The sequence below is a fragment of the Anolis sagrei genome, chromosome 1 (assembly GCF_037176765.1).
Source record: "Anolis sagrei isolate rAnoSag1 chromosome 1, rAnoSag1.mat, whole genome shotgun sequence".
NCBI lineage: Eukaryota > Metazoa > Chordata > Lepidosauria > Squamata > Dactyloidae > Anolis > Anolis sagrei.
In genome coordinates, this window is record NC_090021.1 from 17,297,645 (window position 1) to 17,324,649 (window position 27,005).

Below are 27,005 nucleotides of genomic sequence, written 5' to 3' on the forward strand. Positions count from 1 at the left end.
GATCCTTAAAGGTGGATTACTAAACTTCTCTCCCCCCCCCTCCCCCTTTTTATCTGAACAGGGTGGACCAAGCAAGCTTGTACAGAAGCACTTGTCTGGATTATTCAAAAGCATTGCCTCTTTTTACCACCCTTCAAATAATGGGCGCTGGTTGGTAAGGAGATGATATACATTTATTTTCTAATCCTGACATCAAGAACTAAAACGTTTGTATTGGAAGGGAATATTGCTGCTCTTTGTTTTCTTCATTGCTTTGCAATAAAACAATGTTCACACTAAATGAGATTTTAAGTACCTGGGATAAGGAAAGGAGTGACAGCAGTAATAGGAGTAGGAGTATTTATTGCCTTCAATATAAATGACAATTTACAGAGAACAATGATTGTCAAGTCTTTTAATTCAAAGGACTCGGTCTGAAAATAGACTGGTGGTGATGGGGAGTAGGGGGAAAATAGGGAAAGAATGTGCATACATTTTGCATGTAGTTGCTACACGTACTTTAACTAAATTATGTACCAGATATACTCAAGTATAAGCCAACTTGAATATAAGCCGAGGCATCTAATTTTACCACAAAAAACCTGGGAAAATGTATTGACTCAAGTATAAGCTGAGGGTGGGAAATGCAGCAGCTACTGGTAAATTTCAAAATAAGATACCAATAAAATTACATTAATTGAAGCATCAGTAAGTGAAATGTTTTTGAATATTTACATAAAACTGTAATTTAAGATAAGACTCTCCAATTCTGATTAAACCATTATTCCAACTTTCTTCAATGTAAATGTGCTTATGTATCCTTCCAATAATAATTAGAGTAAAATAATAAACGTAAAATAATAAATAACTTATACTCAAGTATATATGGTAAATAGGGTGTTGCTTATTTCAGAGGTTTCCTTTAAAAGAGTTGAAGAATTTTGAGAAAAGGAAGGAAGTGTCTTATAGGCATTCTGGAGGAGATTCTAGCTATGCAAGTTACCGTTCTCAAAAAGGCCAGTTTTGGGGCACATGCTTCCCCCGGAAATGGCTAACAATTTATAACAATTTATAAAAATAGTTTATAAGATACGCTAACTTATAAGTAATGTTGCCCTGGCTAGAGCATCAATGTAAACACAGTTAAACAGTAAATTATGTTTGGAGCAGACATAATAAATATCAAGAGAAACTTGCATTTATAGGGATAGGTTGATGGATTTATCTTCTTGTCTTCCCCCAGTTACTTAACATGCTGGAATCCGGCACAATAATGTATTTACTTTGCTTAAATGCTATTTCTTCTTAGCTTCTTAACTTTCAGAAGTTGTGAATTTGGCACCTCTGCAGCAAATCATTATAAGAGGCCTGAGAAAGAAATCAAGACGGTTTTTAAATAAGCAAGATATGTAATGTGCTAGCTTCAGTAATGTCTTTGTTGTGGAACTAGGATTGGAGATGAAATTGTACAGGAGTTAACCCCCTGGTGGCACAGCGAGTTAAACTGCTGAGCTGCTGAACTTGCTGACCGAAACTTTGGCAGTTCGAATCTGGGGAGCAGTGTGAGCTCCTACTGTTAAGCCCAGCTTCTGACAACATTTCAGTTCGAAAGCATGCAAATGTTAGTAGGCCAATAGGTACCACTTCTGAGGGAAGGTAATGGCGCTCCATGCAGTCATGCTGGCCACATGACCTTGGAGGCATCTACAGACAGATCTTCGGCTTAGAAATTGAGATGAGCACCACTCCCAGATTTGGACATGACTAGATGTAATGTCAGGGGAAACCTTTACCTTGTACAAGAGTGTAGTAGGAGAATGAGGGATAAAAAGCAGTCTGGCCTTCATGTACAAGAAAAAAAATACACACTGGAGATTCTGTTCTGTTTTGCACCTTGCCTTAAATACTTAAAAGCAGGCCTTCTCCAAACAAGTGCTGCTTTCATATGTTGATCTGCAATTCCTGTCATGCCTAACTGGTGTAGTCATTGATGGGATTTGTCGCCTAGCACAAGAGATTGGAAAAGTCTGACTTAAGCCACCTGGACATTCAGGCTATGCAATGACATTCTAATTTAACATGGTGAAGGATATTCTTATCTGGATGGGTTCGGAGGAGCAATGCACCAACCAGCGGGTTATTCCCCAAGCGCCAGCTGACAAGGCAGGAATTCCAAATCCTTTTCATTTATAGCTGTTGACTCCTCCCTTGCTTGCCAGTTTTTTTTTTTATTTCCTGCCTTGTCAGCTGAATGTTAAACCCCTTAGCTCATAATAAGGCACAATTAGAAGTCATTAGTATTGCATTAGAACAGAGAAAGAAGAAAGGTATTGGTGAGAAAATGGAAACAGGGTCTCTGGCATTGCCAGATAGAAAGACAGCACAAAGCTGCATTAAAAGTTATATCAGAGATAAGCTCCTGGAAGAAATGAAGAACAGCAAAACTAGATGCCCACTGCCCAGCAAAGTTCTGGTATTAGAGAGAATATATCTTCAAGTGAGAGTGAGGCAGAGATGAGTATAATTTCCCCTCCTCCAAGGAAAAAGAGAGCAGGAATGAAGCAAGTGGAAAAAATATGAGAGCTGCAAAGTAAAAAAGATTGTCGAAGGCTTTCATGGCCGGAATCACTGGGTTGTTGTAGGTTTTTTCGGGCTATATGGCCATGTTCTAGAGGCATTCTTTTCTGACGTTTTGCCTGAATCTATGGCAAGCATCCTCAGAAGTAGTGAGGTCTGTTGGAACTAGGAAAGTGGGTTTATATATCTGTGGAATGACCAGGGTGGGACAAAGAACTCTTGTCTGTTGGAGCTAGCTGTGAATGTTTCAACTGACCACCTTGATTAGCATTTGATGGCCTGGCAGTGCCTGGGGCAATCTTTTGTTGAGAGGTGATTAGATGTCCTTGTTTGTTTCCTCTCTGTTGTTTTGCTTTTTAATTTCAGAGTTTTTAAATACTGGTAGCCAGATTTTGTTCATTTTCATGGTTTCATCCTATCTGTTGAAATTGTCCACATGCTTGTGGATTGCAATGGCTTCTCTGTGTTGTCTGGCATGGTGGTTGTAGAGTGATCCAGAATTTCTGTGTTCTCAAATAATATGCTGTGTCCAGGTTGGTTCATCAGGTGTTCTGCTATGGCTGACTCCTCTGGTTGAAGTAGTCTGCCGTGCCTTTCATGTTCCTTGATTTGTGTTTGGGAGATGCTGCATTTGGTGGTCCCTATGTAGCCTTGTCTACAGCTGCATGGTATACGGTAGACTCCTGCAGAGGTGAGAGAATCCCTCTTGTCCTTTGCTGAACGTAGCATTTAATGGATTTTCTTGGTGGGTCTGTAGATAGTTTATATGTTGTGATTCCTCTTCAGCTTCCCTATGCGGTCAGTAGTTCCCTTGATGTATGGCAAGAACACTTTTCCACTGGGTGGATCTTTGTCTTGATTCTCGTGGCTTGTTCTCGGTCTTGCAGCTCTTCTGATGTCTGAGGTGGAGTATCCATTAGCCTGTAGAGCCTACTTGAGGTGGTTCAGATCATCTTGAAGGAGGTGGGGTTCGCATATTCTTTTTGCACAGTCTGCCAAGGCTTTAATGGTGCTTCTTTTTTGACTTGGATGATGGTTGGAGTTTTTATGTAATAAAGATTGTTGAGTTTTTCTGTAAAGTGGCATCGGGAACTCAAAATTCTGAAGCAGAGAGAAGTTAATTCCAGGCTGCTTTGGTTCAACATTTCAAAAAACCCCTGAGGTTCTAAGAAACTGAATGGTGTTAGGGCCAGCAAACAAAGCTTCCTAAGTGGTAATTTGGATCCAGCTCCTGTGCAGCCTCAAAAATTGATTGATGGTGTGACTGCGGATCAGCTGAAAGGAATGGAGTGTTTGCAAAGGCAACCTTTCCATACTGACAGGAGAAGTGCAGCCAGTACTTGTGCTCCAAATGCAGCCACCAGTGGTGTGGAAGGCAGCACAGCAATAGGCATACCTAATTGACGCACAGGCTATGTCAAACAATTGAATTTCAGGGCAGCAATATTGATCAATCAGTTTAAAACTAAGACTTATTTAATAGAGATGGGTTTAGGAAACATGATTCAGTCTAATTTTACTTACTGTATACCTTCAAGTATAAGCCAAGTTTTTCAGCCCTTTTTTAAGCTGAAAAAGCTGCCTTTGGCTTATATTCGAGTCAAAGTTATTTATTATTTTACTCTGTTATTATTATTATTAGTTATTATTTTACTCTATTATCATTACATTTACATTTACTTTATTATTTTATTACATTTATTATTTTACTCTATTATTGATATTATTGCATTTATTATTTTACTATTTATTATTACATTTATTATTTTACTCTATTATTATTATTACATTTGTTATTTTACACTTTTATTACTGTGATTATTACGTTTCCATTTTACTCTTATTTTTATTACATTTATTACTCTATTATTATTGGAAGGATACATAGGCACATTTACATTTAATTAGGCTAGAATAATGGTTTAATCAGCTTATATTTGGGTTGGCTTATACCCGAGTACATACAGTAATTTATAATTTATGTGCCCCCTTTCTTTCAGAGTGGATCCAGTATCATATCTGAGATGAACTTCTTACACTATGTTTCTCATATTCGTTTGATGTCAGAAAGGGGTGAAATAAATGAGAACTTAAGCTGGTATAAACAATTTGCAAAGAAACATCATAAAGACATCAACATTAGCAGAGTAATATGAAATTAAAAGCAAAAAAACATTAAGAAAGGACAAATTATTTTGACACTAATCTGATTTTGAGTCAGAAATTGGGGAGCAATTGAGTGAGATCGATGTGACTCACCAGTCACATGAAGACAATGATGTGGAAGTTTCCTTAGGTCCAGGTTAATTCAGGCTATTTGCCATAGCTTTTTAGTGAGATGATAGAGTTGGAATGGGAATGCTAGTATATTTTCAAAATTTATAGTCACTTTGTAAAAAAGCTATGGAATTTCTTAGACTGTCCCATGTAGATGGGCCAATTGCCGCACTTAATTTGGCAGCTGTAGTTCAAAAAGGGAGTTACAGTTCAGACATAAGAAGGGCAGGAGAAGCGTGAAAGAAATTACATGAAGCTTCTGCCTTAGTGATTAAAAGCTCAGCAGCAGCAACACTGCTTTCTGGGTTGCTATATTTGGGTATGGGATATTTTACATTCTTAAGAAAACAATAGTAGGAATTTAGACAGAGCACTACATAGGATTCAGGGAATATTACAACATATTCCCAACGCAAGCCATGATGCAGTGATGTTTGCAGCAAGTATAATGGCTGCAACAATTGCACATAGATCAGTTTGTCTATGCCATTGATATGCAGATCAGAAGTCCAGAAATAATCTGCCGTATATGCAATTCAGAGAAGAATTGCTTTTGGGAAAAGGACTTTAACAAAAGTCCTAGTAGAAAATAGAGATAAAAAGCAAGTAATACCCACCATTCATAGCAATGGGTTTGATAAAAAGCTTTTTCACAATAGCTACTTTTTCTTTTGAGGAAGAAGAAATTTCAGTAGGCAAAATGATTTCAATGGAAGTGAGTTCCAATTGGAACAGAAGAAAAAGGATAAGAAACGGGGTTTTCAACAAGAAAGAAAAGGGTCATATCAGGCCGCTAGAGGCGGCAGACAACACGTTTGACCTCTAGCAGGGGAAGAGTTACTGCATTTGAAGTTGATTTGGGAGGAAATAACTGCAGATCGTTTAATAATTCAAGTGGTCACCCAGGGTTATAATATTCTCTTCTCCCAAAAACTAACCAGCAGATACCTGTCATCAGCAGTCCCAAAGATAAAGGAGATTGTACAGAAAGAGATAGATCATCCCCTACAAATTGGGGCTGTAGAAGGGGGTAGATCAAAAATCCAAAAGATCAAAAATCCAAAGACTTGTGTTCCATTCTCTTCACAATACAAAAAATCAATGGGTTGTATTATCCTTGGTGTTAATAAGGCCCCACTTAAACCCCTGAAGGAAGCTTCCCTATGCTTACTATCATTTCAGGGTGGCCTTTTAAGAGTCTCTAACTTCAGCTAGATGAGTATCAGAATTAGCAACATTATTAGTCTGTGTATATTTGATTACAGCTGAACACTGAATGTCAAATCTACATGAAATGTTTAGTTAGTAAAGGGCTATATACATTTATCCAATATTGATTGATTGATTGATACATCGCCTTTCTCCTCATGGGGACACATGGCAGCTAACAATCACACACTTTGGTCACAATTTAAAACAAAACCAATACATTTTTTTAAAAAAGTTAACTAGCATTGTGTAGTTTTAGGTTAAAATAATATAATAAATGCATTTAAAATTGCATTTAAAACTCACAGTCCCTCCCCTTCAAATCCCATCCACAACTACCCCAAATATTTGCCCTGATCCTAAACATTCATCAAAAGAGGAAGTGGCATACTGTAATTTGTATATAAATGGAGCAGTTAAGCATCATATTAAGATCATTGCAAGGTTCAGATTTAATCTCTAAACACTGGGAAATAGAGCTGGATTAAGTCTTGCATATTCCTGTGTGGTAACTACTCAAAAGAGCAAAAGCAAGTGATGCTTGGATGGGTTCACTCCACCCATTTGATGGCAGTGAATACAGTTTATATTGTGTCCACATCTCTGTAAGACATTTGTGAGGCAGTGTGATGGAGAAAGCCTTCAATATCCATTAGGCACTATAAAATTGGTAAGTAAAAGTCACAGTCAGCATTTGGCTGAATGGTGGGCTAGGCAGTAAGATAATTTTTATGCAGTGATTTCTTCCTAATTTTAGGTGCCTGTTGGTTAGCGGATTCCTCCTCCTATCCTATTCAGAGAATGAAATGAAATGTTAATACCTAAGTGTGATAAGTTGTTCTTGAATAGAAGGAGGAGCAATCCACTCCAGCTCATTGTTTGGCTGCATAAAGCTGCATAAAAGCAAGTGTACCAATATAATTGGGTGGGATTTTGATCAGAAGGGTGGTTTGTTTAGAATTAGGAAGGCCATTAAAGCTGGTGAGCAAGGGAAAGGAGTAAATGGCTGGAACTAAAAGAATTTGGAATTCCAAGAGCTTCGGTGGCGCAGTGGGTTAAATCCTTATGCCGGCAAGACTGCTGACCAAAAGGTCGGCAGTTTGAATTGGGGGAGCGGGGGGAGCTCCCATCTGTCAACTCCAGCTTCCAATGAGAGACATCTCCCACAGAATGGTAAAACATCCAGGCATCCTGTGGGCAACGTCCTTGCAGACAGCCAATTCTCTCACACCAGAAGAAACTTGCAGTTTCTCAAGTTGCTCCAAGGTCCTCGAGCCCACGAGGACCTTGAGATCGTCTGGGGAGGCCCTTCTCTCGATCCCGCCTGCATCACAGGCACGGCTGGCGGGGACGAGGGAGAGGGCCTTCTCGGTGGTGGCCCCCCGGCTGTGGAACACTCTCCCGGCACACATCAGACAGGCGCCCTCCCTCATGTCCTTTCGAAAAAACCTTAAGACCTGGCTGTTCGAGAGGGCATTTAATTAAGTGCTAAGCAACAACATTATGGTAATGAGAACTGGAATGGTACAAGGAAAATGAGACGGGCTATGATTCTACTAAGAGACGAAGCGGATTTTTATGTAGTTTGTATTTGTTGTATAGTCATATGTTGTTGATACTGGCCTCTGTAACTGTCTTTTTATGTGTACTGTACACCGCCATGAGTCGCCCGTAAGGGCTGAGAATGGCGGTCAATAAGTGCATCTAATAAATAAATAAATAAAATAAATATTGAAAAGCTAAAAAGGTAAAGGTAGTCCCCTGACATTAAGTCCAGTCATGTCTGACTCTGGGGTGTGGTGCTCATCTCCATTTCTAAGCCGAAGAGCCAGCGTTGTCCGTAGACACCTCCAAGGTCATGTGGCCGGCGTGACTGCATGGAGCGCCGTTACCTTCCCTATTGATCTACTCACATTTGCATGTTTTCGAACATGCAAATAATCTGTTGGTTTGAGGGTTGCTCCTCATCCTATCCAAGAATGACCTATCATGCAAAGTACTAACATGTCATTGTGACAGTTTATGTTGTATTAATTTCATGACTAGCTTTAAATAGACAGCTTTAAATTGATTTAAATACAGTGTCCTGTCAATGTGTGATACAGAACATCTTAGGCTTAGGTTTCTTGATCATTATCCATTATTGTTTCTTATAGCTGAGTCTGTATTTTGTGGCAAACTAGACCAGATGTAATGCCCTCTTCTTGATTCTGTCCCATGAGGAAAATCTTGGTATATTGCATGGAAAATGTGCAAAATGCACTCGTTTAGTCACTTTGTTTTCACTTTTAGAAGCACATAGCAAGTGTTTTGACAAATAGCCTACATTGTCTTATTTGTAATGCACGGAGTGTAGAGACAGCAAAAAGGCTCTTTTTGGTTTCTTTGCTTCTAATTAAACGAAATTGATTCTGTTGCCTTTTTCTCTCTGTGTTGGCAGAACAAGCTAATGAAGCTCCTTCAGCGGCTGCCCAGTAGTGTTGTCAGAAGATTGCATCGTGAGCGTTATAAGAAAATGACTTGGCTTACTCCTGTGCCTGATAGCCATAAACTTACTGATCAGGACATAACGGACTTTGTAGAATGTATTATTCAGCCTGTCCTTCTGGCCATGTTCAGCAAAACTGGAAGCCTAGAGGCAGCCCAAGCACTTCAGAACCTTGCACTAATGAGCCCTGAGTTAGTAATCCCACCAGTACTTGAAAAGTAAGTACTAAAAGATGGAAACTCAGAATAAGCTATTAACACATGGTGCTCAGGTGCTCTGGAAAACATATGCCAAAATGTTGTCTTTTCTGCAGCTGGAAAGCTCAGAAGGAAGATTGCACTTTCTGTGCTTGTTTGTTCAGGTGCACACTGTTACCGCTTTCTACTTTTTATCCACTTGCTTGTTTTAATTTGCACATCAGTCCCTTCTTTTATTGATTTATGTTTTTTATATGTATATCCTGTTATTCTAGTCCAGATATTTCCTTCTGCTATAAAACAATTAAAATGTAATGGAAAGCAGCTATCAAAACAAACCCGTTGAAGTCATAGAATTAGTTGCAGATCTCATGAAGCATGTTGAGCTTTTTCCTTTATGTTTTTAGTGCGGTCCTAAATCGGAGTGGATTAAGTATAACTTCATTTTACTTGTATTAAAGATTGCATTACACAGCTAGTAAAATGTTTGAAATTCAGTCTCTCATAAATTGCATCTTCCTGGAGCTCAACAGAAACATATTGAGTTTTCCTAGTGTTAATGCCTTGAATTCTAAGATGGAGAGCCAAGAAACAGAGCAGGCACAGCGTGTTCTGCCACATTATTTCTACTTCTGCAGGCTGCCTGCCTACCCATCCACCTGTTTCCCAGTTTGTATTTTCAGTGGCCATCTGCAAAGTTAGCTGTTTGAATGTCCTATGTCGAATTCCTTGGAATAATTATAAAATTTTTAAAAACATTGTCTTTAAAAACAAAGCCATCGTGTGAAATATCTTAATCAATCAGAGTAAGTGAATGGGACTGTATAAATCAGGGCCCTTAGGGCTTTGGATAGGCATGGTAGACAATTTTGTCATGTTTTTAGTTCTCCTTGGCAGTTTTAAGCTCAGAATAGGCGTTTTTTATAACCAACCTGTCACTTATATCACCCTGTCACCAGAAAGGCAAGACAGTAGGAGAGAGAAAAGAGAAAGTCATTTATTTCTTCTGTTGCAACAAAGTCCCTTTATTATCAGACCCATGGTCCACCCGTTTCACCTTCCTTTTCCCTGTAATAATCAATTGCTAAAACTAAATACATTCATATTAAGTTACCTTCGGGCTGAGAAAGGCGGTTTATAAATATGGAAAATAAATAAATATACCTCCAGGCATAGTTAATATGTATGAAGTGTTTGTTCAAATAATTATTTTTAAAAGTGCTGAAATCAAATTCTGATTTTATGAGCTTCTAATTGTGATACTTCACATATGCATGTAAACGAGCTTGTCTGGTGATCTCCAGCAAAAGGAACGTTATCAAACTTAAAAAAAAAACCTCTTGAATTTTTCTTCCTCATAACATTGCATAGAACTTACCCTGCACTGGAGACATTAACAGAACCTCATCAACTCACGGCCACCTTAAGCTGTGTAATTGGAGTCGCTCGCAGCCTGGTATCTGGAGGCAAGTCATTTCCTGAAGGTCCAACGCACATGTTGCCTCTGTTGATGAGAGCGTTGCCTGGTGTAGATCCAAATGACTTTAGCAAATGCATGGTGAGTATATTGAGCTCCACATGTTGCTATGACACAAGCCAGTTTATTTTAGCTCACTCTAGAATATGACTTCAAGTTTTCCACAGCTTCATTCCCGTTAGTCCTCCCATATTTCAGTCCCTCCTTAACTTCTGGCAAGACTGGGCAAGTGCAGCAGGTTCAAAGACAAATATTTATGCCCTGGGATCATCTGAGAGCTCCATGGGCTGCCAAAACAACAACAACAACAGCTCCCTCCCCTCAGAAATGGCAAGGATCCTTTTCTTGCTTCTTCTGGGGCCTCTTCCACACAGCTGACTAAAATCCCAGATTATTTGCTTTGATCTGGAATATATGACAATGTGGACTCAGATAACCCAGTTCAAACCAGACATTGTGGGATCTTCTGCCTTGATAGGCTGGGTTATGACTGCGGAAAGGCCCTCAGATAACCCAGTTCAAAGCTAATATTGTAGGATTTTCTGCCTTGATATTCTGGATTATATGGCTGTGTGGAAGGGCCATGGGAACTTTCAAGGAAGCAAATTCACCTTTTTTAAGGGAGGCAGAAAAAGATGGTCCAGGGAATCAGAAGGGGTTGTGGGATGCAAAGCCAGCCTCATAGAGCCCCAAAATTGCATGTGGCCCATGCCGGATGCCCCTTCCACACAGCCATAACCCAGAATATCAAGGCCGAAAATCTCACAATATCTGCTTTGAACTGGGTTATCTGAGGCCCCTTCTACACAGCTGACTAAAATCCTACATTTTCTGCTTTGAACTGGGATACATGGCAATGTGGATCCAGATAACCCAGTTCAAAGCAGATGTTGTGGGATTTTCTGGGTATATGGCTTGTGTTGAAGGGCCCTGAGTCCATACTGCCAAAGCAGAAAATGTGGGATTTTATTTATCTGTGTGGAAGGGACCTGACTGAAGCTATCTACATATCAATGTCTTGTTCTCCATGAATCCTAGGACTGTTTTCAGGGAATTGCCAAAATGTGTATAGATTGGATTGTGTTGTGTTGCGTTGTAACATAACATTTATAAATGAAGTAAAGGTAAAACAGCAAGTTTTCAGACTATACTTTCGGGCCCCGTGGGGGAAAGGAGAAGGGGAGTGCAAAGCTTGCTTCAGCTTGTTTATGCTTATGCGTATAACATTGAATCATGGTTTATGAATCACAGATTTATGTATCTGTGGAAGGTCCAGGGTGTGAGAAAGAACTCTTGTCTGTTGGAGGCAAGTGTTAATATTGTAATTAATCACCTTGATTAGCATTTAATGGCTTTGCACCTTCAAGGCCTGGCTGAGTCCTGCCTGGAGGAATCCTTTGTTGGGAAGTGTTAGCTGGCCCTATTTATTTCATGTTTTAGAGTGTTGTCCTTTTATTTCAGATTGTTTTTCTTTATTTACTGTACTATGTAATTGAAACATGCGTTGCATTTCCCACTAGATCACATTCCAGTTTATCGCAACATTTTCGACTCTTGTGCCTTTAGTAGATTGCTCATCTGTATTACAAGAGAGAAATGATCTCACAGAGGTAAGATATTGAATGATTATTTGATCTATTTAAAATGCTTTGTTATAGATTTATCTGTTTAAAATGCTTTCTAATGAAGTAGAAAGCAGTCTCAAGTACCGGCTTGAAAATATATTCCAAGTGTAAATATGGGAGAATAGCATCCTTCTGTGAAATTATTTCTTTTATTTAAAACATGGGTATGCTACTTCCCATTTTGAAAATCTAAAGTGGTTTATAATAGTGTGAGTAGAAGCTTAAGTTGGAAGAAAGTAAGCATGGTATCCTTTGCAGCCCCAAAATTAAGCTCAAACTTTACACACACACACACATACACACAAGCAATGCTTATCTTAACAGTCTAAATGCTAGCAGGTTTTGAAGTTCTGGCCATCATGTCTCCTCTCAGCCTTCTCATAGGGTTTGTCCCACAGACCCTTGATCATTTTAGTCACCCTTCTGTGGACACATTTTAGCTTTTCAACACTTAGGCAGAAACAATGAAAGTCAAAGATACAGAATGAGGGACACCTGGCTCGACAGCAGTATGTGTCAACAATACTGATCCAACAATGTTGTGTGGCAGCTAAAAAAACTAATGGGATTTTGGCCTGCATAAATAGGACTATAGTGTCTAGATCCAGGGAAGTCATGCTACTATTCTGCATTGGTCAGACCACACCTGGAATATTGTGTCCAATTCTGGGTACCACAATTGAAAGGAGATGTTGACAAGCTAGAATGTTTCCAGAGAAGGGTGACTAAAATGATTAAGGATCAGGAGAACAAGACCTGTGAGGAGCAGCTTAAAGAGCTGGGCATGTTTAGCCCGCAGAAGAGAAGGTTGAGAGAGGACATGATGAGGGCCATGGATAAATATGTGAGTGGAAGTCATAGGAAGGAGGGAGCAAGCTTGTTTTCTGCTGCCCTGGATGTGGAGCAATGGCTTCAAACTACAGGAAAGGATATTTCACATGAACAATCGGAAGAACTTCCTAACTGTGAGAGCTGTTAAGCTTCTTGGCAGAATGGATTTGGACTGGATGGCCCATGAGGTCTCTTCCAACTCTAGGATTCTATTATTCTATCCTATTTGGCTCTGATAAAGAATGTGTAGAGAACTGGAGGTGGAGAGTAGAATTCTTTGATACTAATCCTACTAATAATAAAATTATTTGAATATGACATAATGATTCTCATAATTAATATAAAACTGATATGAAATGTTTAACTGCAGTTTGGGAAGTGTATTGCAGACTACAAGCAAGTATGTGGCTGTGTAGACAAATCCCCATTAATCATTAAAACCAGGAAGGGAGTAACTCTCCCAAACATCACTCTTTCTCTTGTGGACCTTAAACATGAAGTCTAGAAACATCTTTTAGAGCTGGTTTTCCATTTAACAATGGAAGGTGTGGGGAAAAGCAAACGGAAATGAGACTAAATGTAAACCATAATTTGTAAAGAGACAAGGAGGGAAAAAAAACTTTATTTTTATTCTGTGCTTTGAAATCATAGGTGGAAAGAGAACTGTGCTCTGCTTCTGCTGAATTTGAAGATTTTGTACTGCAGTTCATGGACAGGCAAGTTGGGATGGCTCATTTGGCTCCTATATATTTCAACCTTGTCACTCATAATTTAATGTCAGTGTGGAGGTCTCTCTCCAGATACTTGTCTATGTTATAGGACTAAATTAGAACACACTGTTGATAGTCTTGCTGGTGCCACTTGCTAGGTTTCCCCAACAGCTTTTTTACTAAGGAAGAAAATGGGCATACAATCATATTATTGGAGGTTGAGATCAACAACTCATTAAACAGGTGTGTTTTGAGTTAGTATTTGAAGAAACAGATTGGTTGGTGTTGTTTCTCCCATCTGTACTATAGAACTATAGCAACTTGACACCACTTTCATTTATATAAATCCATGCTGTGGAATTTTGGAATTTGTATGGTACCAGACTGACGTCTTTGGTGTGGAAGGGGGTACAGACATGTGATTTTACTGAGCATGTTCAGACTCAACACTCCATTTTGTTATTCAGTATGCTTTTGGACTTCAATGTTAGCCATTCGCTTTAGACCTCAGTGGAGGTGGATGCAGTATGCTTTTGAACCTCAATGTAAGCAGTTTGCATTTTGGACTTATACAGGAACAATTTACTATATGTTTTTTTTGAGTTCATATACAGTTTGGACTTTCATAAGATATATACTTAAATACTTTGTACTATGGACTATTGATTGAGAATGATGCCCTGTGTTCTCAACGCAGAGAAACTACATTCTATCTATAAATGTGCCTATATATTGAATTAATACAAGATTTTTGTGAGTAAACAAGATGTTACTTTTTAAAGAAGACTTTGTTTTTTGTCTCTGAGTGCCTGTTTTTAAACTAAGAGGTTTCAAGGGAGAGTATATTCTTTGGGCAACAGCAATTTTAACTTTAACTTTAAAGAAACTTTTTCAATACTCTGCTAACTAAGTAAATGTTTTGTGCAGTGGCATGTCTTTGTCCCCGGCAGTTCAAAGACATGGTTATCAGTTGAACAGCTGAGTTACCTGAGTGCCATTACATGAATGCTTGTGAACATCACTTTTTCAAAGGGCTGACTTCTAACAAGGTCATACCTTTCATTGACCAGTGGTTTTCAAAAGGTGATCTCCATGGAGATCCACATTTGCTAAAAGGATATCACATCATTTTTCTTTTCAAAAAAGTTATGAATGCCATTTTTCTAAAACCTACAAACGTACCTTGTTACTTATTTTGTCCACACATTGCTTATTTTAACAATTTATGGTTTGACTGAGGAAAACTAGTGTGTATGGCTTGCAGTCTGGTCTTCTTCCAGAACTGACCTGATTTATGGTTTTTCACAATCCATGGGAATAGATCCCACAGATATTTATAGTATTTTGCCTATGTATGGAGACACCTGTGAGAAAGTTTGTAGAATAACGGTGTCATTGTTGATAATATTTTCCCTTAGGTGTTTTGGGCTCATAGAAAGCAGCACATTGGAGCAAACAAGAGAGGAGACTGAAACTGAAAAGATGACTCATTTGGAGAGTTTAGTGGAGTTAGGCCTGTCGTCCACTTTCAGCACAATCCTCACACAGTGTTCAAAAGATATATTCAAGGTGTGTTTCAATTGAATTGTCTCTTATATCAATTTAGAAGTAAATGGAAGAGTTTTTGCAGTGCTGTAAAAATATTAGGCACAAATAAAGTAAAAGTGTCATGATGCAGGAATGAAGTCAAGGTCTGGGCATGCCTAGAGGGTTTCCATTTATTTCTTTGTAAACAGAAGATCCTCATATTGCATCACAAAATGCTTTTCAAAGATAAGTGGGATAGGAAAAGTCATATTCAAGATGTGAAAACAGATTAGCTCTACAGTTGTTTGGATCTCTGTGGCCAGTATTTCTATATCAAGACATTATCTGACTTTGTGATGTCACAGTCTTGATTTTGTTGGTGTGTGAGAAACTTTAAAAAATGGATTTTAAGGACCTAATTTCCTTGGGCCTGTACCTGGGCTATATAAATTGTTCATTGTGCTCATTTTTTTCTCTTTTTCATAAGTCTACTTTAACTTTAGTGGGCCCCCTGGTGGCGCAGCGGGTTAAACTGCTGAGCTGCTGAACTTGCTGACTGAAAGGTTGGCAGTTCAAATCCGGGGAATGGGGTGAGCTCTTGCTGTTAGGCCCAGCTTCTGCCAACCTAGCAGTTCGAAAACATGCAAATGTGAGTAGATCAATAGGTACCACTTCTGTGGGAAGGTAACAATGCTCCATGAAGTCATGCTGGCCACATGACCTTGGAGGTGTCTACAGACAACGCTGGCTCTTCAGCTTAGAAATGGAGATGAGCACCACCCCCTAGAGTTGGGCACAACTAGGCTTAATGTCAAGGGAAAACCTGCTTTACTTTAATTGTGTGTGTTCTATCATCTTAGCTTTAAAGTGCAAACTGTGTTTTTCCCAAGAGTATCAGATATCGCTCATCCAAACCTTTATGACTTTTTCCTACACACGAATGCTAATATCCTGCATAGAATTTTGAAGAGTGGATGAACAGATAAAGGCAAGATGCTGTTTTCACCCAGAAAAAAGCATGCTTTTGAGAATCTATAAACTGCTTCCATATCTTTCAAGTTGGTTCATAGGTCTCTTGCAAGCATGTTTGTTTCTTCTTGTGCTCAGCAAGTTATATTGGCAGCAGAAGAGAGCACTGTGCCAAACAAACAAGTCCAATGAGGCCTAACATAAATTTTGCCTGATGGACACTGTCTTCTGCTGTGCTCATGCCCAGGGAACTGTGTAAACAGGACACACAAACAGTGCTGTCTCATGCTTTTGGGTTTCTTTAGTAATGCATTTACCAATAGACGTTCTCTAACATTAATAGAGACGTGGAGGCGGGGGGGGGGGTGTTCTTGTGCCCCTTACATTGAACAGTATTTCCAGTGGAAAGTTGGACACGTAGAAAAAAAACTTTGGTGAAGGGTTTTTTGTTTTTTTGATGAGTGAAATGCATTTTAAGACAAAGGTTACTTACATTTCCAATAGCTTCAGAATTGTCAGAAATGTTATTGTTGCCATTGTTGAGATTGGATTTGTCTTTCAGTTTCTGAGATATTTCCCCCACGATTTTAAATTATATATCATTAAGTTCCTGAGATCTGAGTACTGTACATATTTTACCCAGTAACATTTGCTACTTGATTATTATATCACATATTTTCTTGCTTCTTTTTTTGTAGGTTGCCTTGGAGAAGGTTTTCAATTTTGCTGTTTCCAATATATTTGAGACAAGAGTGGCAGGTCGAATGGTAGCTGACATGTGTCGAGCTGCTGTGAAAGTGAGCCTTTATTCTTTCTCTTCCTCTTTCTTCTCAGTTGAGATGCAAACTAAAAATTAACCATAACTTCTTGTGTTTTACTGACCCAAGGAATAATTTCTAGTTCAACCCCCTACTTATATGACTATTGATATGTTATCCCATTCAGAGACAAGGCTGCTCAACACATTCCTAATTATTCTAAAAATACCTTGCAAAAATACCTTAATGTAGAATGTGATTCTTTGACATTTCAGTGCTGCCCTGAGGAGTCTTTGAAGCTCTTCGTACCCCATTGCTGCAGTGTAATCACACATCTTACTCTCAGTAAGTTTCAGTGGTTTTATGATGTTACTGGCTTTTTATTTGACTTTGTGAATTTCTTGTTTATAATTTGAAATGTGTGTGTGTGTGTGTGTATTATTGGAGGATAGTATTTATATTCATATTGTTATTTGTTTATATCCCACCCTTTTCCCCGTCAACATCTTCAGAACAGCAAGTAGTGTGTTTGGTAGATGGATGTTCAAACATGGATGTTCAAACAGGCTTTTGACCTCGAGTAGGCTGAATGGGCCCATACGAAGTTGACACTTGGCACTTTGTGAATTGACGGCAGCTAGTTTTATCTACTGTTGTTTTAAAAATTGTATTAGTTTGATTTTATGCAATATGTGTTGACAGGGTTTGTTGTTATAATTTTATGTGACTTGTTTTATACTTATATACTGTTTTTACCTGTTGTATGTTACATATGCACCCTGGAGTACCTTTGTAAGCCGCCCCAAGTCACTTTGGGGAGATGGTGGTGGGATATAAAGATTATTATTATTATTATTATTATTATTATTTATTAGATTGAGATACAAGAAAGTGACCAATGCAGCATAACCCAGGCATCTTTATGACTTAGAGAGGAAGTCTGGTCAACCAGTTGCCACTACTCCATATTAGCATTTTGTATATTTAAGATTTTATCTGTAATTGCTGACTAAACAAATTTCAAAAGGGTTGCTGTGAGTTTTCCAAGGATTCCCCCAGACAGGAAGCAACCAGACTTTGAAACTCCAAGGCCATTCAATGCTAATCAAGGTGGCCAGTGGCAACTTTCACACTTGCCTCCAACAGACAAGAGTTCTTTCTCCCAGTCTGGACCTTCCACAGATATATAAACCTCCCTTGCTTAGTTTCCAATATACCTGACAACCTCTGGGGATGCCTGCCATAGATGTGGAGAGGAGAGAATGCTTCTGGAACATGGCCATACAGCCTGGAAAACTCACATGGAATTATAAGTAGCATCTCTTGAGCTAGAGGACACATCATATGAATCAAACAAGCAAAAAACACTAAGATCAACCAGATCAGACTTATATCTTGGACTAATATGAACATAGGAAAAACAGGAAACAGCAGAACCTCTGTAGTGGTCACTTACAATTCCCAAATGAGACTATTCAGATTCAAAACTAGTGAACTACTATTATGGACATTGATGCTGCTCTCTCAGGGTTCTTGATATTAGGTTTTAGTTACCTACAGTTAAGTCTCTCAATCTCTTATGGATTACTAACATACAGGAGAACACACAACACTGGAGAGGAAGGAGATGGTACAAAACCTTGCCCCAAACTCGCTTGTCAACTCTTCCTAATCGTCTACTTGGGAAATGTCCTCACAGGGCCTAATTACATCATCCACAATATTAAAGGCACTTTCACATCCTCAAATGTGATATATACCATCTTCTGTCAGCAGTGCCCCTCAACCCTCTTCGTTGCTGTTAATATCTGCAGCAGAAGGAGACATAAATCAAATATTAGGAATGGGAATGCATAATAAATAGTTGCAGAACAGTTTAGTCTTCCTGGAGATTACATCTCAGACTTCAGAACAGCAGTATGTGCCCCCTCCCCCAAGCCACATAGGAAATTTGGAAAGAGAAGCAGCTGAATTAGAATATATAAATAAACTCCTGTCTGTCAGCAGTGTGTTGAACAGAGACTGTGGTTTCTTGGCACAGTATACATACTATAACACTAGCCTCATTAGGATTATCTTGCTTAGTTTATAACATCTCTTCTGTTTCCCAGCTAGCGTCTTACTGCATTCAAATAACTCTCCCAGCCATTCATATGATTATCTACTGACATTGGCTTTAGGCAATATTTTTCCTCCTCCTTTTGTCTCCCATGCATATTAAAACTGAAAGTGTCACCTACCAACATCTTTTGCATTTCTGATGCTATTTACATATGTAATTCATAGCTTTGAAGGTATGTCCCTAGACACCTCACTCCATGCTTCTGATGAAGTAGACTTATTCTATCAAAGTTTATGCAACCCTTTCCTCTCATTTAATGTCTAGGGTGCTAGAAGACTCCCAAAACATCTGTATTTCATGACTTGTTCTTTACAAAATGTTCACATGGGGATTTTCTTGGTCTGTTTTGCTCAGAAAACAGCTTTTTCCTAGCAATGGAAAAAGAAATCCTAAATTATGAGCAATCTTTGAAATTGCACAGTTTTCAGAATCTTTCTTGCACTGGAAGAAATTTGCTAGAACAACTGCTGGGCGTAATTTAGCAAATAATTTCACCCATTGTTTCAAACCTTCTGCTGTATAAATCACTGTTCCCTACCTTGTCTTTCTGCCCAGATTCTGTTTTGTGTGTGGGTGGCTTATTCAAAATCTTTCACCTGTGAGCCAACTTTGATTAGGAAGATGTGTGATTCACCCATATCCATCACCTTAAAATAAGTGAATAAGGACCTCATTTTTACACGTATACCTAAAAATGTTGCATGCCTGCACCAAACATATCCACTAGCATTCGTAAGAAACAGCTATGGCATCTGGCTTCCTGCATTGCCACAGCCTGCCTTCCTTTGTTTAATTTAATTAATATAATTTTTCATTTGTGTATTGAGGTGTGAGGATGCTGAGATGAAAACAGAAAAAGGTGTTCAGTTGTTCAAGAGCATTTGACGGACTGTAACCAGAATAGCTTCACTTTCTATAATCTCTCAGACTTTTGTAAATATGGCTTCAGCGTTGCATATTGCAGTATCCTAACTGTGGGTATAATATTTTTCTTGATTAGATGATGATGTATTGCGTGATGAAGAATTAGATAAAGAGCTGCTCTGGAACCTTCAGCTTTTGTCAGAGGTATTTATATGAAACACTAATTTTAACTTTGGATGCCCTGGCTGTATATCTGATTCTTACTTGGTTTCAGTGAAAAGTAACAAAAGTGCTGTGAAACATTGTATTTTAAAATAGATGCATCAATAAAATGGGTATATATGTGTGTATTGCATGATGCATACCCAACGTCTATTAACAATGCAGTTTTTAAAAACTCTGTAATCTAGGGAGGTCCAGACTATTTGCAGAACCACATCTCTGTTTACAAACCAACTCGAACACTGCGATCTGCGGAGGAGGCCCTAATCTTGGTCCCACATCTGTCTCAAGCACAGTTGGTGGGAACGAGAGAGGGGGCCTTCTCCATGATCGCTCTCTGCCTCTGGAACTTCCTCCCAAAAGAATGCAAATTTTTCTGTATGAATTTACATAAAATTGCTGTTTTGTAAAAACGTACATATATCCACCCATTTCAGAGCAAATAGAACCAGTAAAACTCAAAACTCTTTATCACTGAACTTGGGCTTATTTATAAAAACATGTTTTGCATTCTAGATTTCCCCTGAAGAAGGAATTTACTTTTGAAATTTGCTTTTTTGCTCTTTTTTGCTGCACCGGAAACACTTTTTGTTTTCCCATTGAATTTTGTTACCCTGATACAACACACTTCTTTGTGAAATTTGTGTGGTGCACATCACTCTACAAACAAATTCAGTTTTAGCATATAGTCCTGTAATTTTCCCCTTTTGACTGGTTCTCAATTATTTTGGGCTTGGAAAGGAAGAAAATTAAACAGCCCTTTAATATCATTCTTTATGTGGTGTAGTCCTTATTTGCAGAACCGTCACATAGCTACTTGTGGCAGACTCTAAATCCCCAGCTAGTATGACCAGCTGCTGTATTGGGTAAGGCTGATATTAGTGGTAGTTGAACACATCTGGAGGATACCAGGTTGGGAAAGTAATGTAGAAGAATTTAAGGAGCAAACAAAATATTTGGACTACAGGAAAGGAGATTCCACCTGAACATTAAGAAGAACTTCCTTACTGTGAGAGCTGTTCAGCAATGGAACTCTTTGCCCCGGATTGTGGTGGAGGCTCCTTCTTTGGAGCCTCCAGAGACTGGCTGACCATCTGTCAGGGGTGCTTTGAATGTGATTTTCCTGCTTCTGGCAGGGGGTTGGACTAGATGGCCCATGAGGTCTCTTCCAACTCTATGATTCTATGATTGGAAAAAGCTACACCATTAAGGAAAATGGGGCTTTGTGTTTGACTCCTCAGAGTTGCACTCACAAATAGAGATCTCCTGATTCAAGTGTCTGCAATGTTAATAAATGCAAATGTCTTGCGCAAATGTATTTATCATTCATCCAGTATTTAATGTAATAATGTTTTTGCTCTGCCTAGATTACTCGTGTGGATGGGAAGAAGTTGCTGCCATACAAGGAGCAGCTTTTGAAGATTCTGCAGCGAACCCTCCATTTAACCTGTAAGCAGGGTTACATTCTGTCTTGTAACCTACTGCACCATCTTCTTCGTTCTACTACACTTATCTACCCCACAGAATACTGCAGTGTGCCAGGTGGCTTTGACAAGCCTCTTTCTGAATACTTTCCTATCAAGGCAAGGACTTTAACTTACTTAGGATTAGAGAATTTGACTTCCTTTTCCTTTGTATAAATGTATGACACTGTTATTCTATTTGTTTTCATTTGGAGATTTTGCCACCCCAGCAGAAAGTGTAATTGAAAGATGTTATAAGAATAGAAACACGCATTTTCATTTTTTTCTACCAACATTTTATTTTATGTGTTGTTCACTCAGTTTTCTGCACAACATTTTGAGAGAATGGGAACTAGATGGCATGAAATATTAACAGTAGGAATTAAGTTGATGTTAAATATATTTTGTAGCTGAACACCTAGCATCTGCTTCAAATTGAGAGATACTTTATGTTTCTGTATTGTAAAAGGGATGCATATTTTTGATAACATATCTGTAAATGAGGGATGCATAGCAGAACATAATCACATCCCTGTGAAGTTAGTTGGACATGCATATATATTTACTTTTGTATTTTACAGAATACATTCTGGTATGTTGTATATTTACTCTGAATGCTTTCAAGAGAATCTGACCAAAGAATGCCTAAAGAATGCAAAGCAAAATATGACTGGTTCAGGCAATAACTTTTGTCCACATTAGCAGTCTAAACTGTTTCCAGAACAAGCATGTGTTTGCTTGGGTGAATGTCATCAAGATTAAATTTAATACTTAATGTTGTTTCAACATTAAAATGTTCAGAGTTTTTCAACAGTATCTTCTTAGTTAAATTTGAGTCCCAGTTTTGGGAGAAAGTTCTGGGATATAAATCAGATCAATAATACAGACAGCGGCAAGTTCCACCATAGAGATGGCATTTTCCCCCAGCTGTGTTTGCATGATTCATGGACACATTCGATGTGAGCGCATGTTGCCAAAAGATGACCAGGCCTGTTTGTGTGCACAAAAACCTCCTTATTAGAAATTTCAAAATTTCTCCAATGGTGATCTATTTGAACTGTCCTGATATGTACTGTCTATTACGTTCCCTGATTTGCTGACAGTTATTTTGCATAGTTCTGGTTTGCCTGTCATCTTTTGTATCCTCCTTTCTGGAAATAAGGAGGAAGTAGCAGGAAGGATCTGTTATGGAGTTGTAGATTGTGAACTATCTAAAAGACCAAAAAGGGTGGGAATTCCAAGAAGCTACGTCAGCCTAAAATAATAAGTTTTAGGTAAATGTGGTACTTTGGTGTTTCTTGAAAAGAAGTTGCTGGAGGTGATGTTTTTCTGTGTGATTTTGTGTGTGTTTGAAAGAAGCACCTCAAGAATTGGTGATTTGGTTTTGGCCAGGCACTATATATGGTCTTGATTTAAGTAGTCAAAATTAGGCATTCTAATAACCTGTATTTACCACCATAAAATGGAGGATTTTCTGTTTAAATTGTACAACTGTATTATACAGATGAATTGTACAACTGTTTTATACAATTTACTGTATTCTAACTTTACTAGATAAGGCATGGGAACAATGTGAGTTGGTAAAGAGAGAGTCTAGATTACTGCATCACTTTGTTTATAGTGAGTTTTAATTATAAAATCAGACTGGGATATTCCAGTTCAGTTTCCCCTTCGTGGTAAAATGACCAGAGAAGGAAACCCTTGGTGACCTTAATGTTTCTCTTACAGATGGTTTAAGAGCTGGCATCTGGCATATAGTAATACACTTTGTAGTACAGTATATATCAAACTTCAATCCTTCCAACTTCACTAATTGAAGCATCCAAGGCAATTTTAGACACCACAAAAACCAATAATGGTCTGTGGGTGCATTTTTGTCCCATGAACAAAAAAATTGGTCCATTAAGGAAACCATGATCCAAGTACCATCTCCTTTTGTGACTTTCATGTATTGTGAAATTCACTCCCAAAAGATGCCAGACACAGCCTTCTATCATATACATTGCCATTGTGGTGCTGTCCTGTTTATTTTTTATTACAGATTCTGAATTTAGTTTCATGTCATTTCTTCATTGCATACTTACAATAGCCAGTGGATTTAGAAAAGTTGATAATTTTTAAAAAATCATTTGAGTTCTGCCTAAAAAGTGACTTAATCAGGTATAATGAATAGCTAACTAAATGGTCCAGTAATCCTTCCCCCCCCCCCCCTCAGTTTTTGTTCCAGAACTGTTCCCCTGTTCTTGTTAGTTTTTCAGTCTTTTTTTAAAAAAATGAGCCATCCCTTTAGCTCAAGAGGGGCGAATCTAGATCAGGGATGCTCAAACTTCGACCATCCAGATGTTTTGGACTTCAATTGATAGGTTGTTAGGAATTGTGGGAGTTGTAGTCCAAAACACCTGGAGGGCCTGATCTGGTTTCTTTTTCCTCTTATAGTCTGATTGTTGGATAGGTAACATTGTTGTCATTGTTGCTAGATACAAATTGCATACCCTTTTTTCTTTTTATAGGATTGGGGTAAACCAGGTGATTTACGGAACCTGAACATCCAGTGGCATGTTCCATCAGCTGAGGAGACAGCTTTTGCTTTTGAGTTGCTGGATTCTTTTCTCCAGCCAGAGCTTGACAAATTATCACAATATGCTGATGGCTCTCTTGAAATGTCCAGGTTGGTAGAAGTACATTTGATGGTTGTAATTTCACAATAGAGAGAAATTGTCTGTGGCATTTTGGGTGAAAAGAGTTACTGAGGCAGCTTTGGGGCTGGGGTGAGATGGAAGATTTGGTGGCGGTGATTATGTTTCTTTTCTAAGTTGGCACAGTATTCTTGCAAGAGGCATGTTTTTCAAGCCACTATCATTATCTCCATATGAGAGATTTGTGTCTGTACCCTGGCAAGGAAATATCACTGTGCATTTCAGTCATTCCAGATTCCTGGTGTGTGTACTAATGTAATGGCATATAAAATATATTTATACTTTGAGATAGTGGGTTGCCCATGTCTTGCCAGAGTCTTCATTATCAGAGTTCTTGGGAGGATATAAATGGGAACAGGCATGCACACTGCCCTTCACTTCTTGGAGGTGGCATAATAGTATTGGGTTGGATCCAGGCTTCCCATGAGTGAATTAGCAGGATGCTTCTGTTAGGAACAAAGTGTTTTGGGGGAAGATTTTCCTGTATGCCCTTGCAGACTTCCCCCTGTGCCTCTTAGATCATGCAGAACAGTGTGGGAGGTGGTATTGAAGGAAAGGAAATGAAGAATCAGCAATCTCCCTTCCCAGTATGAGATTGTAATGCCTTCTGGTTTCTTTCACACAGGACAAGTTCAGAACCTAACACATAAATAGTAATTTTAAATATCTATATCCTGGCTGGGGGATAGTTTTTGAATATGTAAAACATGCATAGGCTTGTTAATAATAATTCGGTATTTAGTTTGTGCCAAAAGAATCCTGGAAAACCACTGTAGAAAACTACTGTATACTTTAGGCCAGAGGTTCCCAACCTGTGGTCCATGGGCCACCAGTCGTCCCCAAGAACTAAAATATGGTCTGCTTCCTCACTGTTACTACACTGTTGCAACAAGAGCGACTGTTCTCACAAAACTCTCTTATAGTGCTAAGGTAACAGGGATGTCGGGAGGGGAGATGCTAACTACCCACAAAAGGAGCAACAACAAGTCTCCTGACTGCTGCTTCTCCTCCTCCTCCCTCCCCCTAAGAGGAGTTGTTAGATGTGGTGCCTTGAAGTGAGGGTGCCTTGGTGTATTCATTTTTAGACCTGTTCCTGGGGTTATTTGGGGTTCTGATTCAGAAAATTACATTGGAATGTACCACATTATCTCTAGATTATTAAATATGGTTTTCTGTGGGCAAGCAGATGGTGACTACTGGATGGCATATGTTCTGTATCAGAAACTAGAGTGTTGTGGTCTATCCAATGCAGTTTTCTGAATCAGGAACCCAAATAACCAAACCGAATCTAAACTTGACCAAGAACTGATTTATAACCATTTTGGTATTAATGTTGGAGTGTGGTTCCTGGTAAAAAAAAGTTGGGAACCATTGCTTTAGATATTGAGCTGAGAAGTCTTATCTACTTTGTAATAGAGGGCTGGGAGCCAGTATGGTATGGTGGTTTGAGCGCTGGACAAAGAAATCCCCATTTGCCCATTGCAAACTATTGGGTGGCCTTCGTCAAGTCACAGTATCTCAGCATCAGAAGAAGGCAGTGGCAAACCTCCCCTGAATTGGTCATGCCAAAAAAACCTCATAGGGTCACCATAAATTGAAAACAGACTCACAACAACAATAATAGAGGACTGGTCTTAATTTTTAATTTCTTATTCCCTATGGATTAACTGCCCAAGAGAACCCTCTAGTGGTGAAAGTGCCATGGAGATTATAGTACAAAAATGGCAGAATGAAAACATTAGTCTATCTGTGACTGAAGAGCACGAATACTGAGATAAGTTTAACATTTGCTTTCAGAGATGATGTGCAGCAGTGTCTTACAATAGTACACAATTGCCTGATCGGTTCAGGAAACATTCTTCCAGCCCTGAAAGGAGAAAGAGTAGCTCACCTGTGAGTAAGCTTGACTTTATGTCTGTCTGCATATCACAAATAGCCTGTTTGTTTGTTTGTTTGTTTTATAGCAGTGGTTTTCAACCTGTGGGTCCCCAGATGTTTTGGCCTTCAACTCCCAGAAATGCTAACAGCTGGTAAACTGGCTGGGATTTCTGGGAGTTGTAGGCCAAAACACCCACAGGTTGAGAACAACCGATTTATAAGATCGAGTGTTATCCTAGTAAGAGTTATTTTGTCATCAAACTGTAGCAATTAGGTTCATAAACCACTGTACAGTGAGTTGAGGAGACGGGGAAAAGATTACCTTGTTCAAACAACAACTTATTCATAAAATTGCTAATACAATAGTTTACTTACCACCTATCTATACGCTAGCATTTTTGCTCTGATTGCCTTCCATCAATAGCACCTAGCATCATTTGCCCACCTTTCTTGTTTTGAGAAGTGCAATCTTCCATAGAAATAATAGGTTTGTGTCATAATCTGCCCTCCTATTAATTAAGGTTCCATAATTAATGTGTGTAGTTGTGATTATTCCTCCCCTCCCCATGGGCCCTTAACAGAAATAAAGCTTCTGCCTTTCCTTTCCTCAACTGAAAATGTGTAATACCTCTTCAGATTGGAATTATATATGCCTTTGGTAATTTCAATGTTGTTTTTGAAAACAATAATTAAAAGTGAAGAAAAGAGAAAGAAGTACCAGATCAATACCCGCAAAAATGTTACAAATAGTAAGGTTATACAATCAGGTTTTTAGATAATAAAGTTTGGAACATTTTCTTGCATGCTGATTTCAACTGATCTAGGAAGGTTTATAAATGTTCCATCGATAAGTTCTATCCCACATAAGTCACCATTATTTGAAGGAGCCCTCCAGTGGTGCAATGGATTAAACTCTTGTGCTCAGGGCTGCTGACTGAAAGGCCGTGGTTCGAATTTGGGGAGCGGGGTGAGCTCCCATCTGTCAGTTCCAGCTTCTCATGTGAGGACATAAGAGAAGCCTCCCACAGGATGGTCCCCTGGGCAACATCCATGCAGATGGCCAATTCTCTCAAACCAGAAGCGATTTGCAGTTTCTCAAGTTGCTCCTGACACAGAAAAAAAACCCAGAAACCATT

The 27,005-nt window shown here is 38.8% G+C and overlaps 1 protein-coding gene across 2 annotated transcripts in view; it reads left to right on the forward strand.

The window, feature by feature from the left end:
* The window catches only part of PSME4 (proteasome activator subunit 4), a 104,439-nt gene that overhangs the window by 40,570 nt on the left and 36,864 nt on the right, over nt 1-27,005 (forward strand). For both annotated transcript variants that reach the window (XM_060754559.2, XM_060754560.2), the window contains 12 exons: nt 62-154; nt 8,483-8,748; nt 10,099-10,285; nt 11,725-11,814; nt 13,312-13,376; nt 14,789-14,939; nt 16,565-16,663; nt 16,900-16,969; nt 19,747-19,814; nt 21,200-21,415; nt 23,806-23,963; nt 25,789-25,884. In XM_060754559.2, coding sequence (XP_060610542.2) covers nt 62-154; nt 8,483-8,748; nt 10,099-10,285; nt 11,725-11,814; nt 13,312-13,376; nt 14,789-14,939; nt 16,565-16,663; nt 16,900-16,969; nt 19,747-19,814; nt 21,200-21,415; nt 23,806-23,963; nt 25,789-25,884 — 1,559 coding nt within the window. The remainder of the gene's footprint in view (nt 1-61; nt 155-8,482; nt 8,749-10,098; nt 10,286-11,724; nt 11,815-13,311; nt 13,377-14,788; nt 14,940-16,564; nt 16,664-16,899; nt 16,970-19,746; nt 19,815-21,199; nt 21,416-23,805; nt 23,964-25,788; nt 25,885-27,005) is intronic.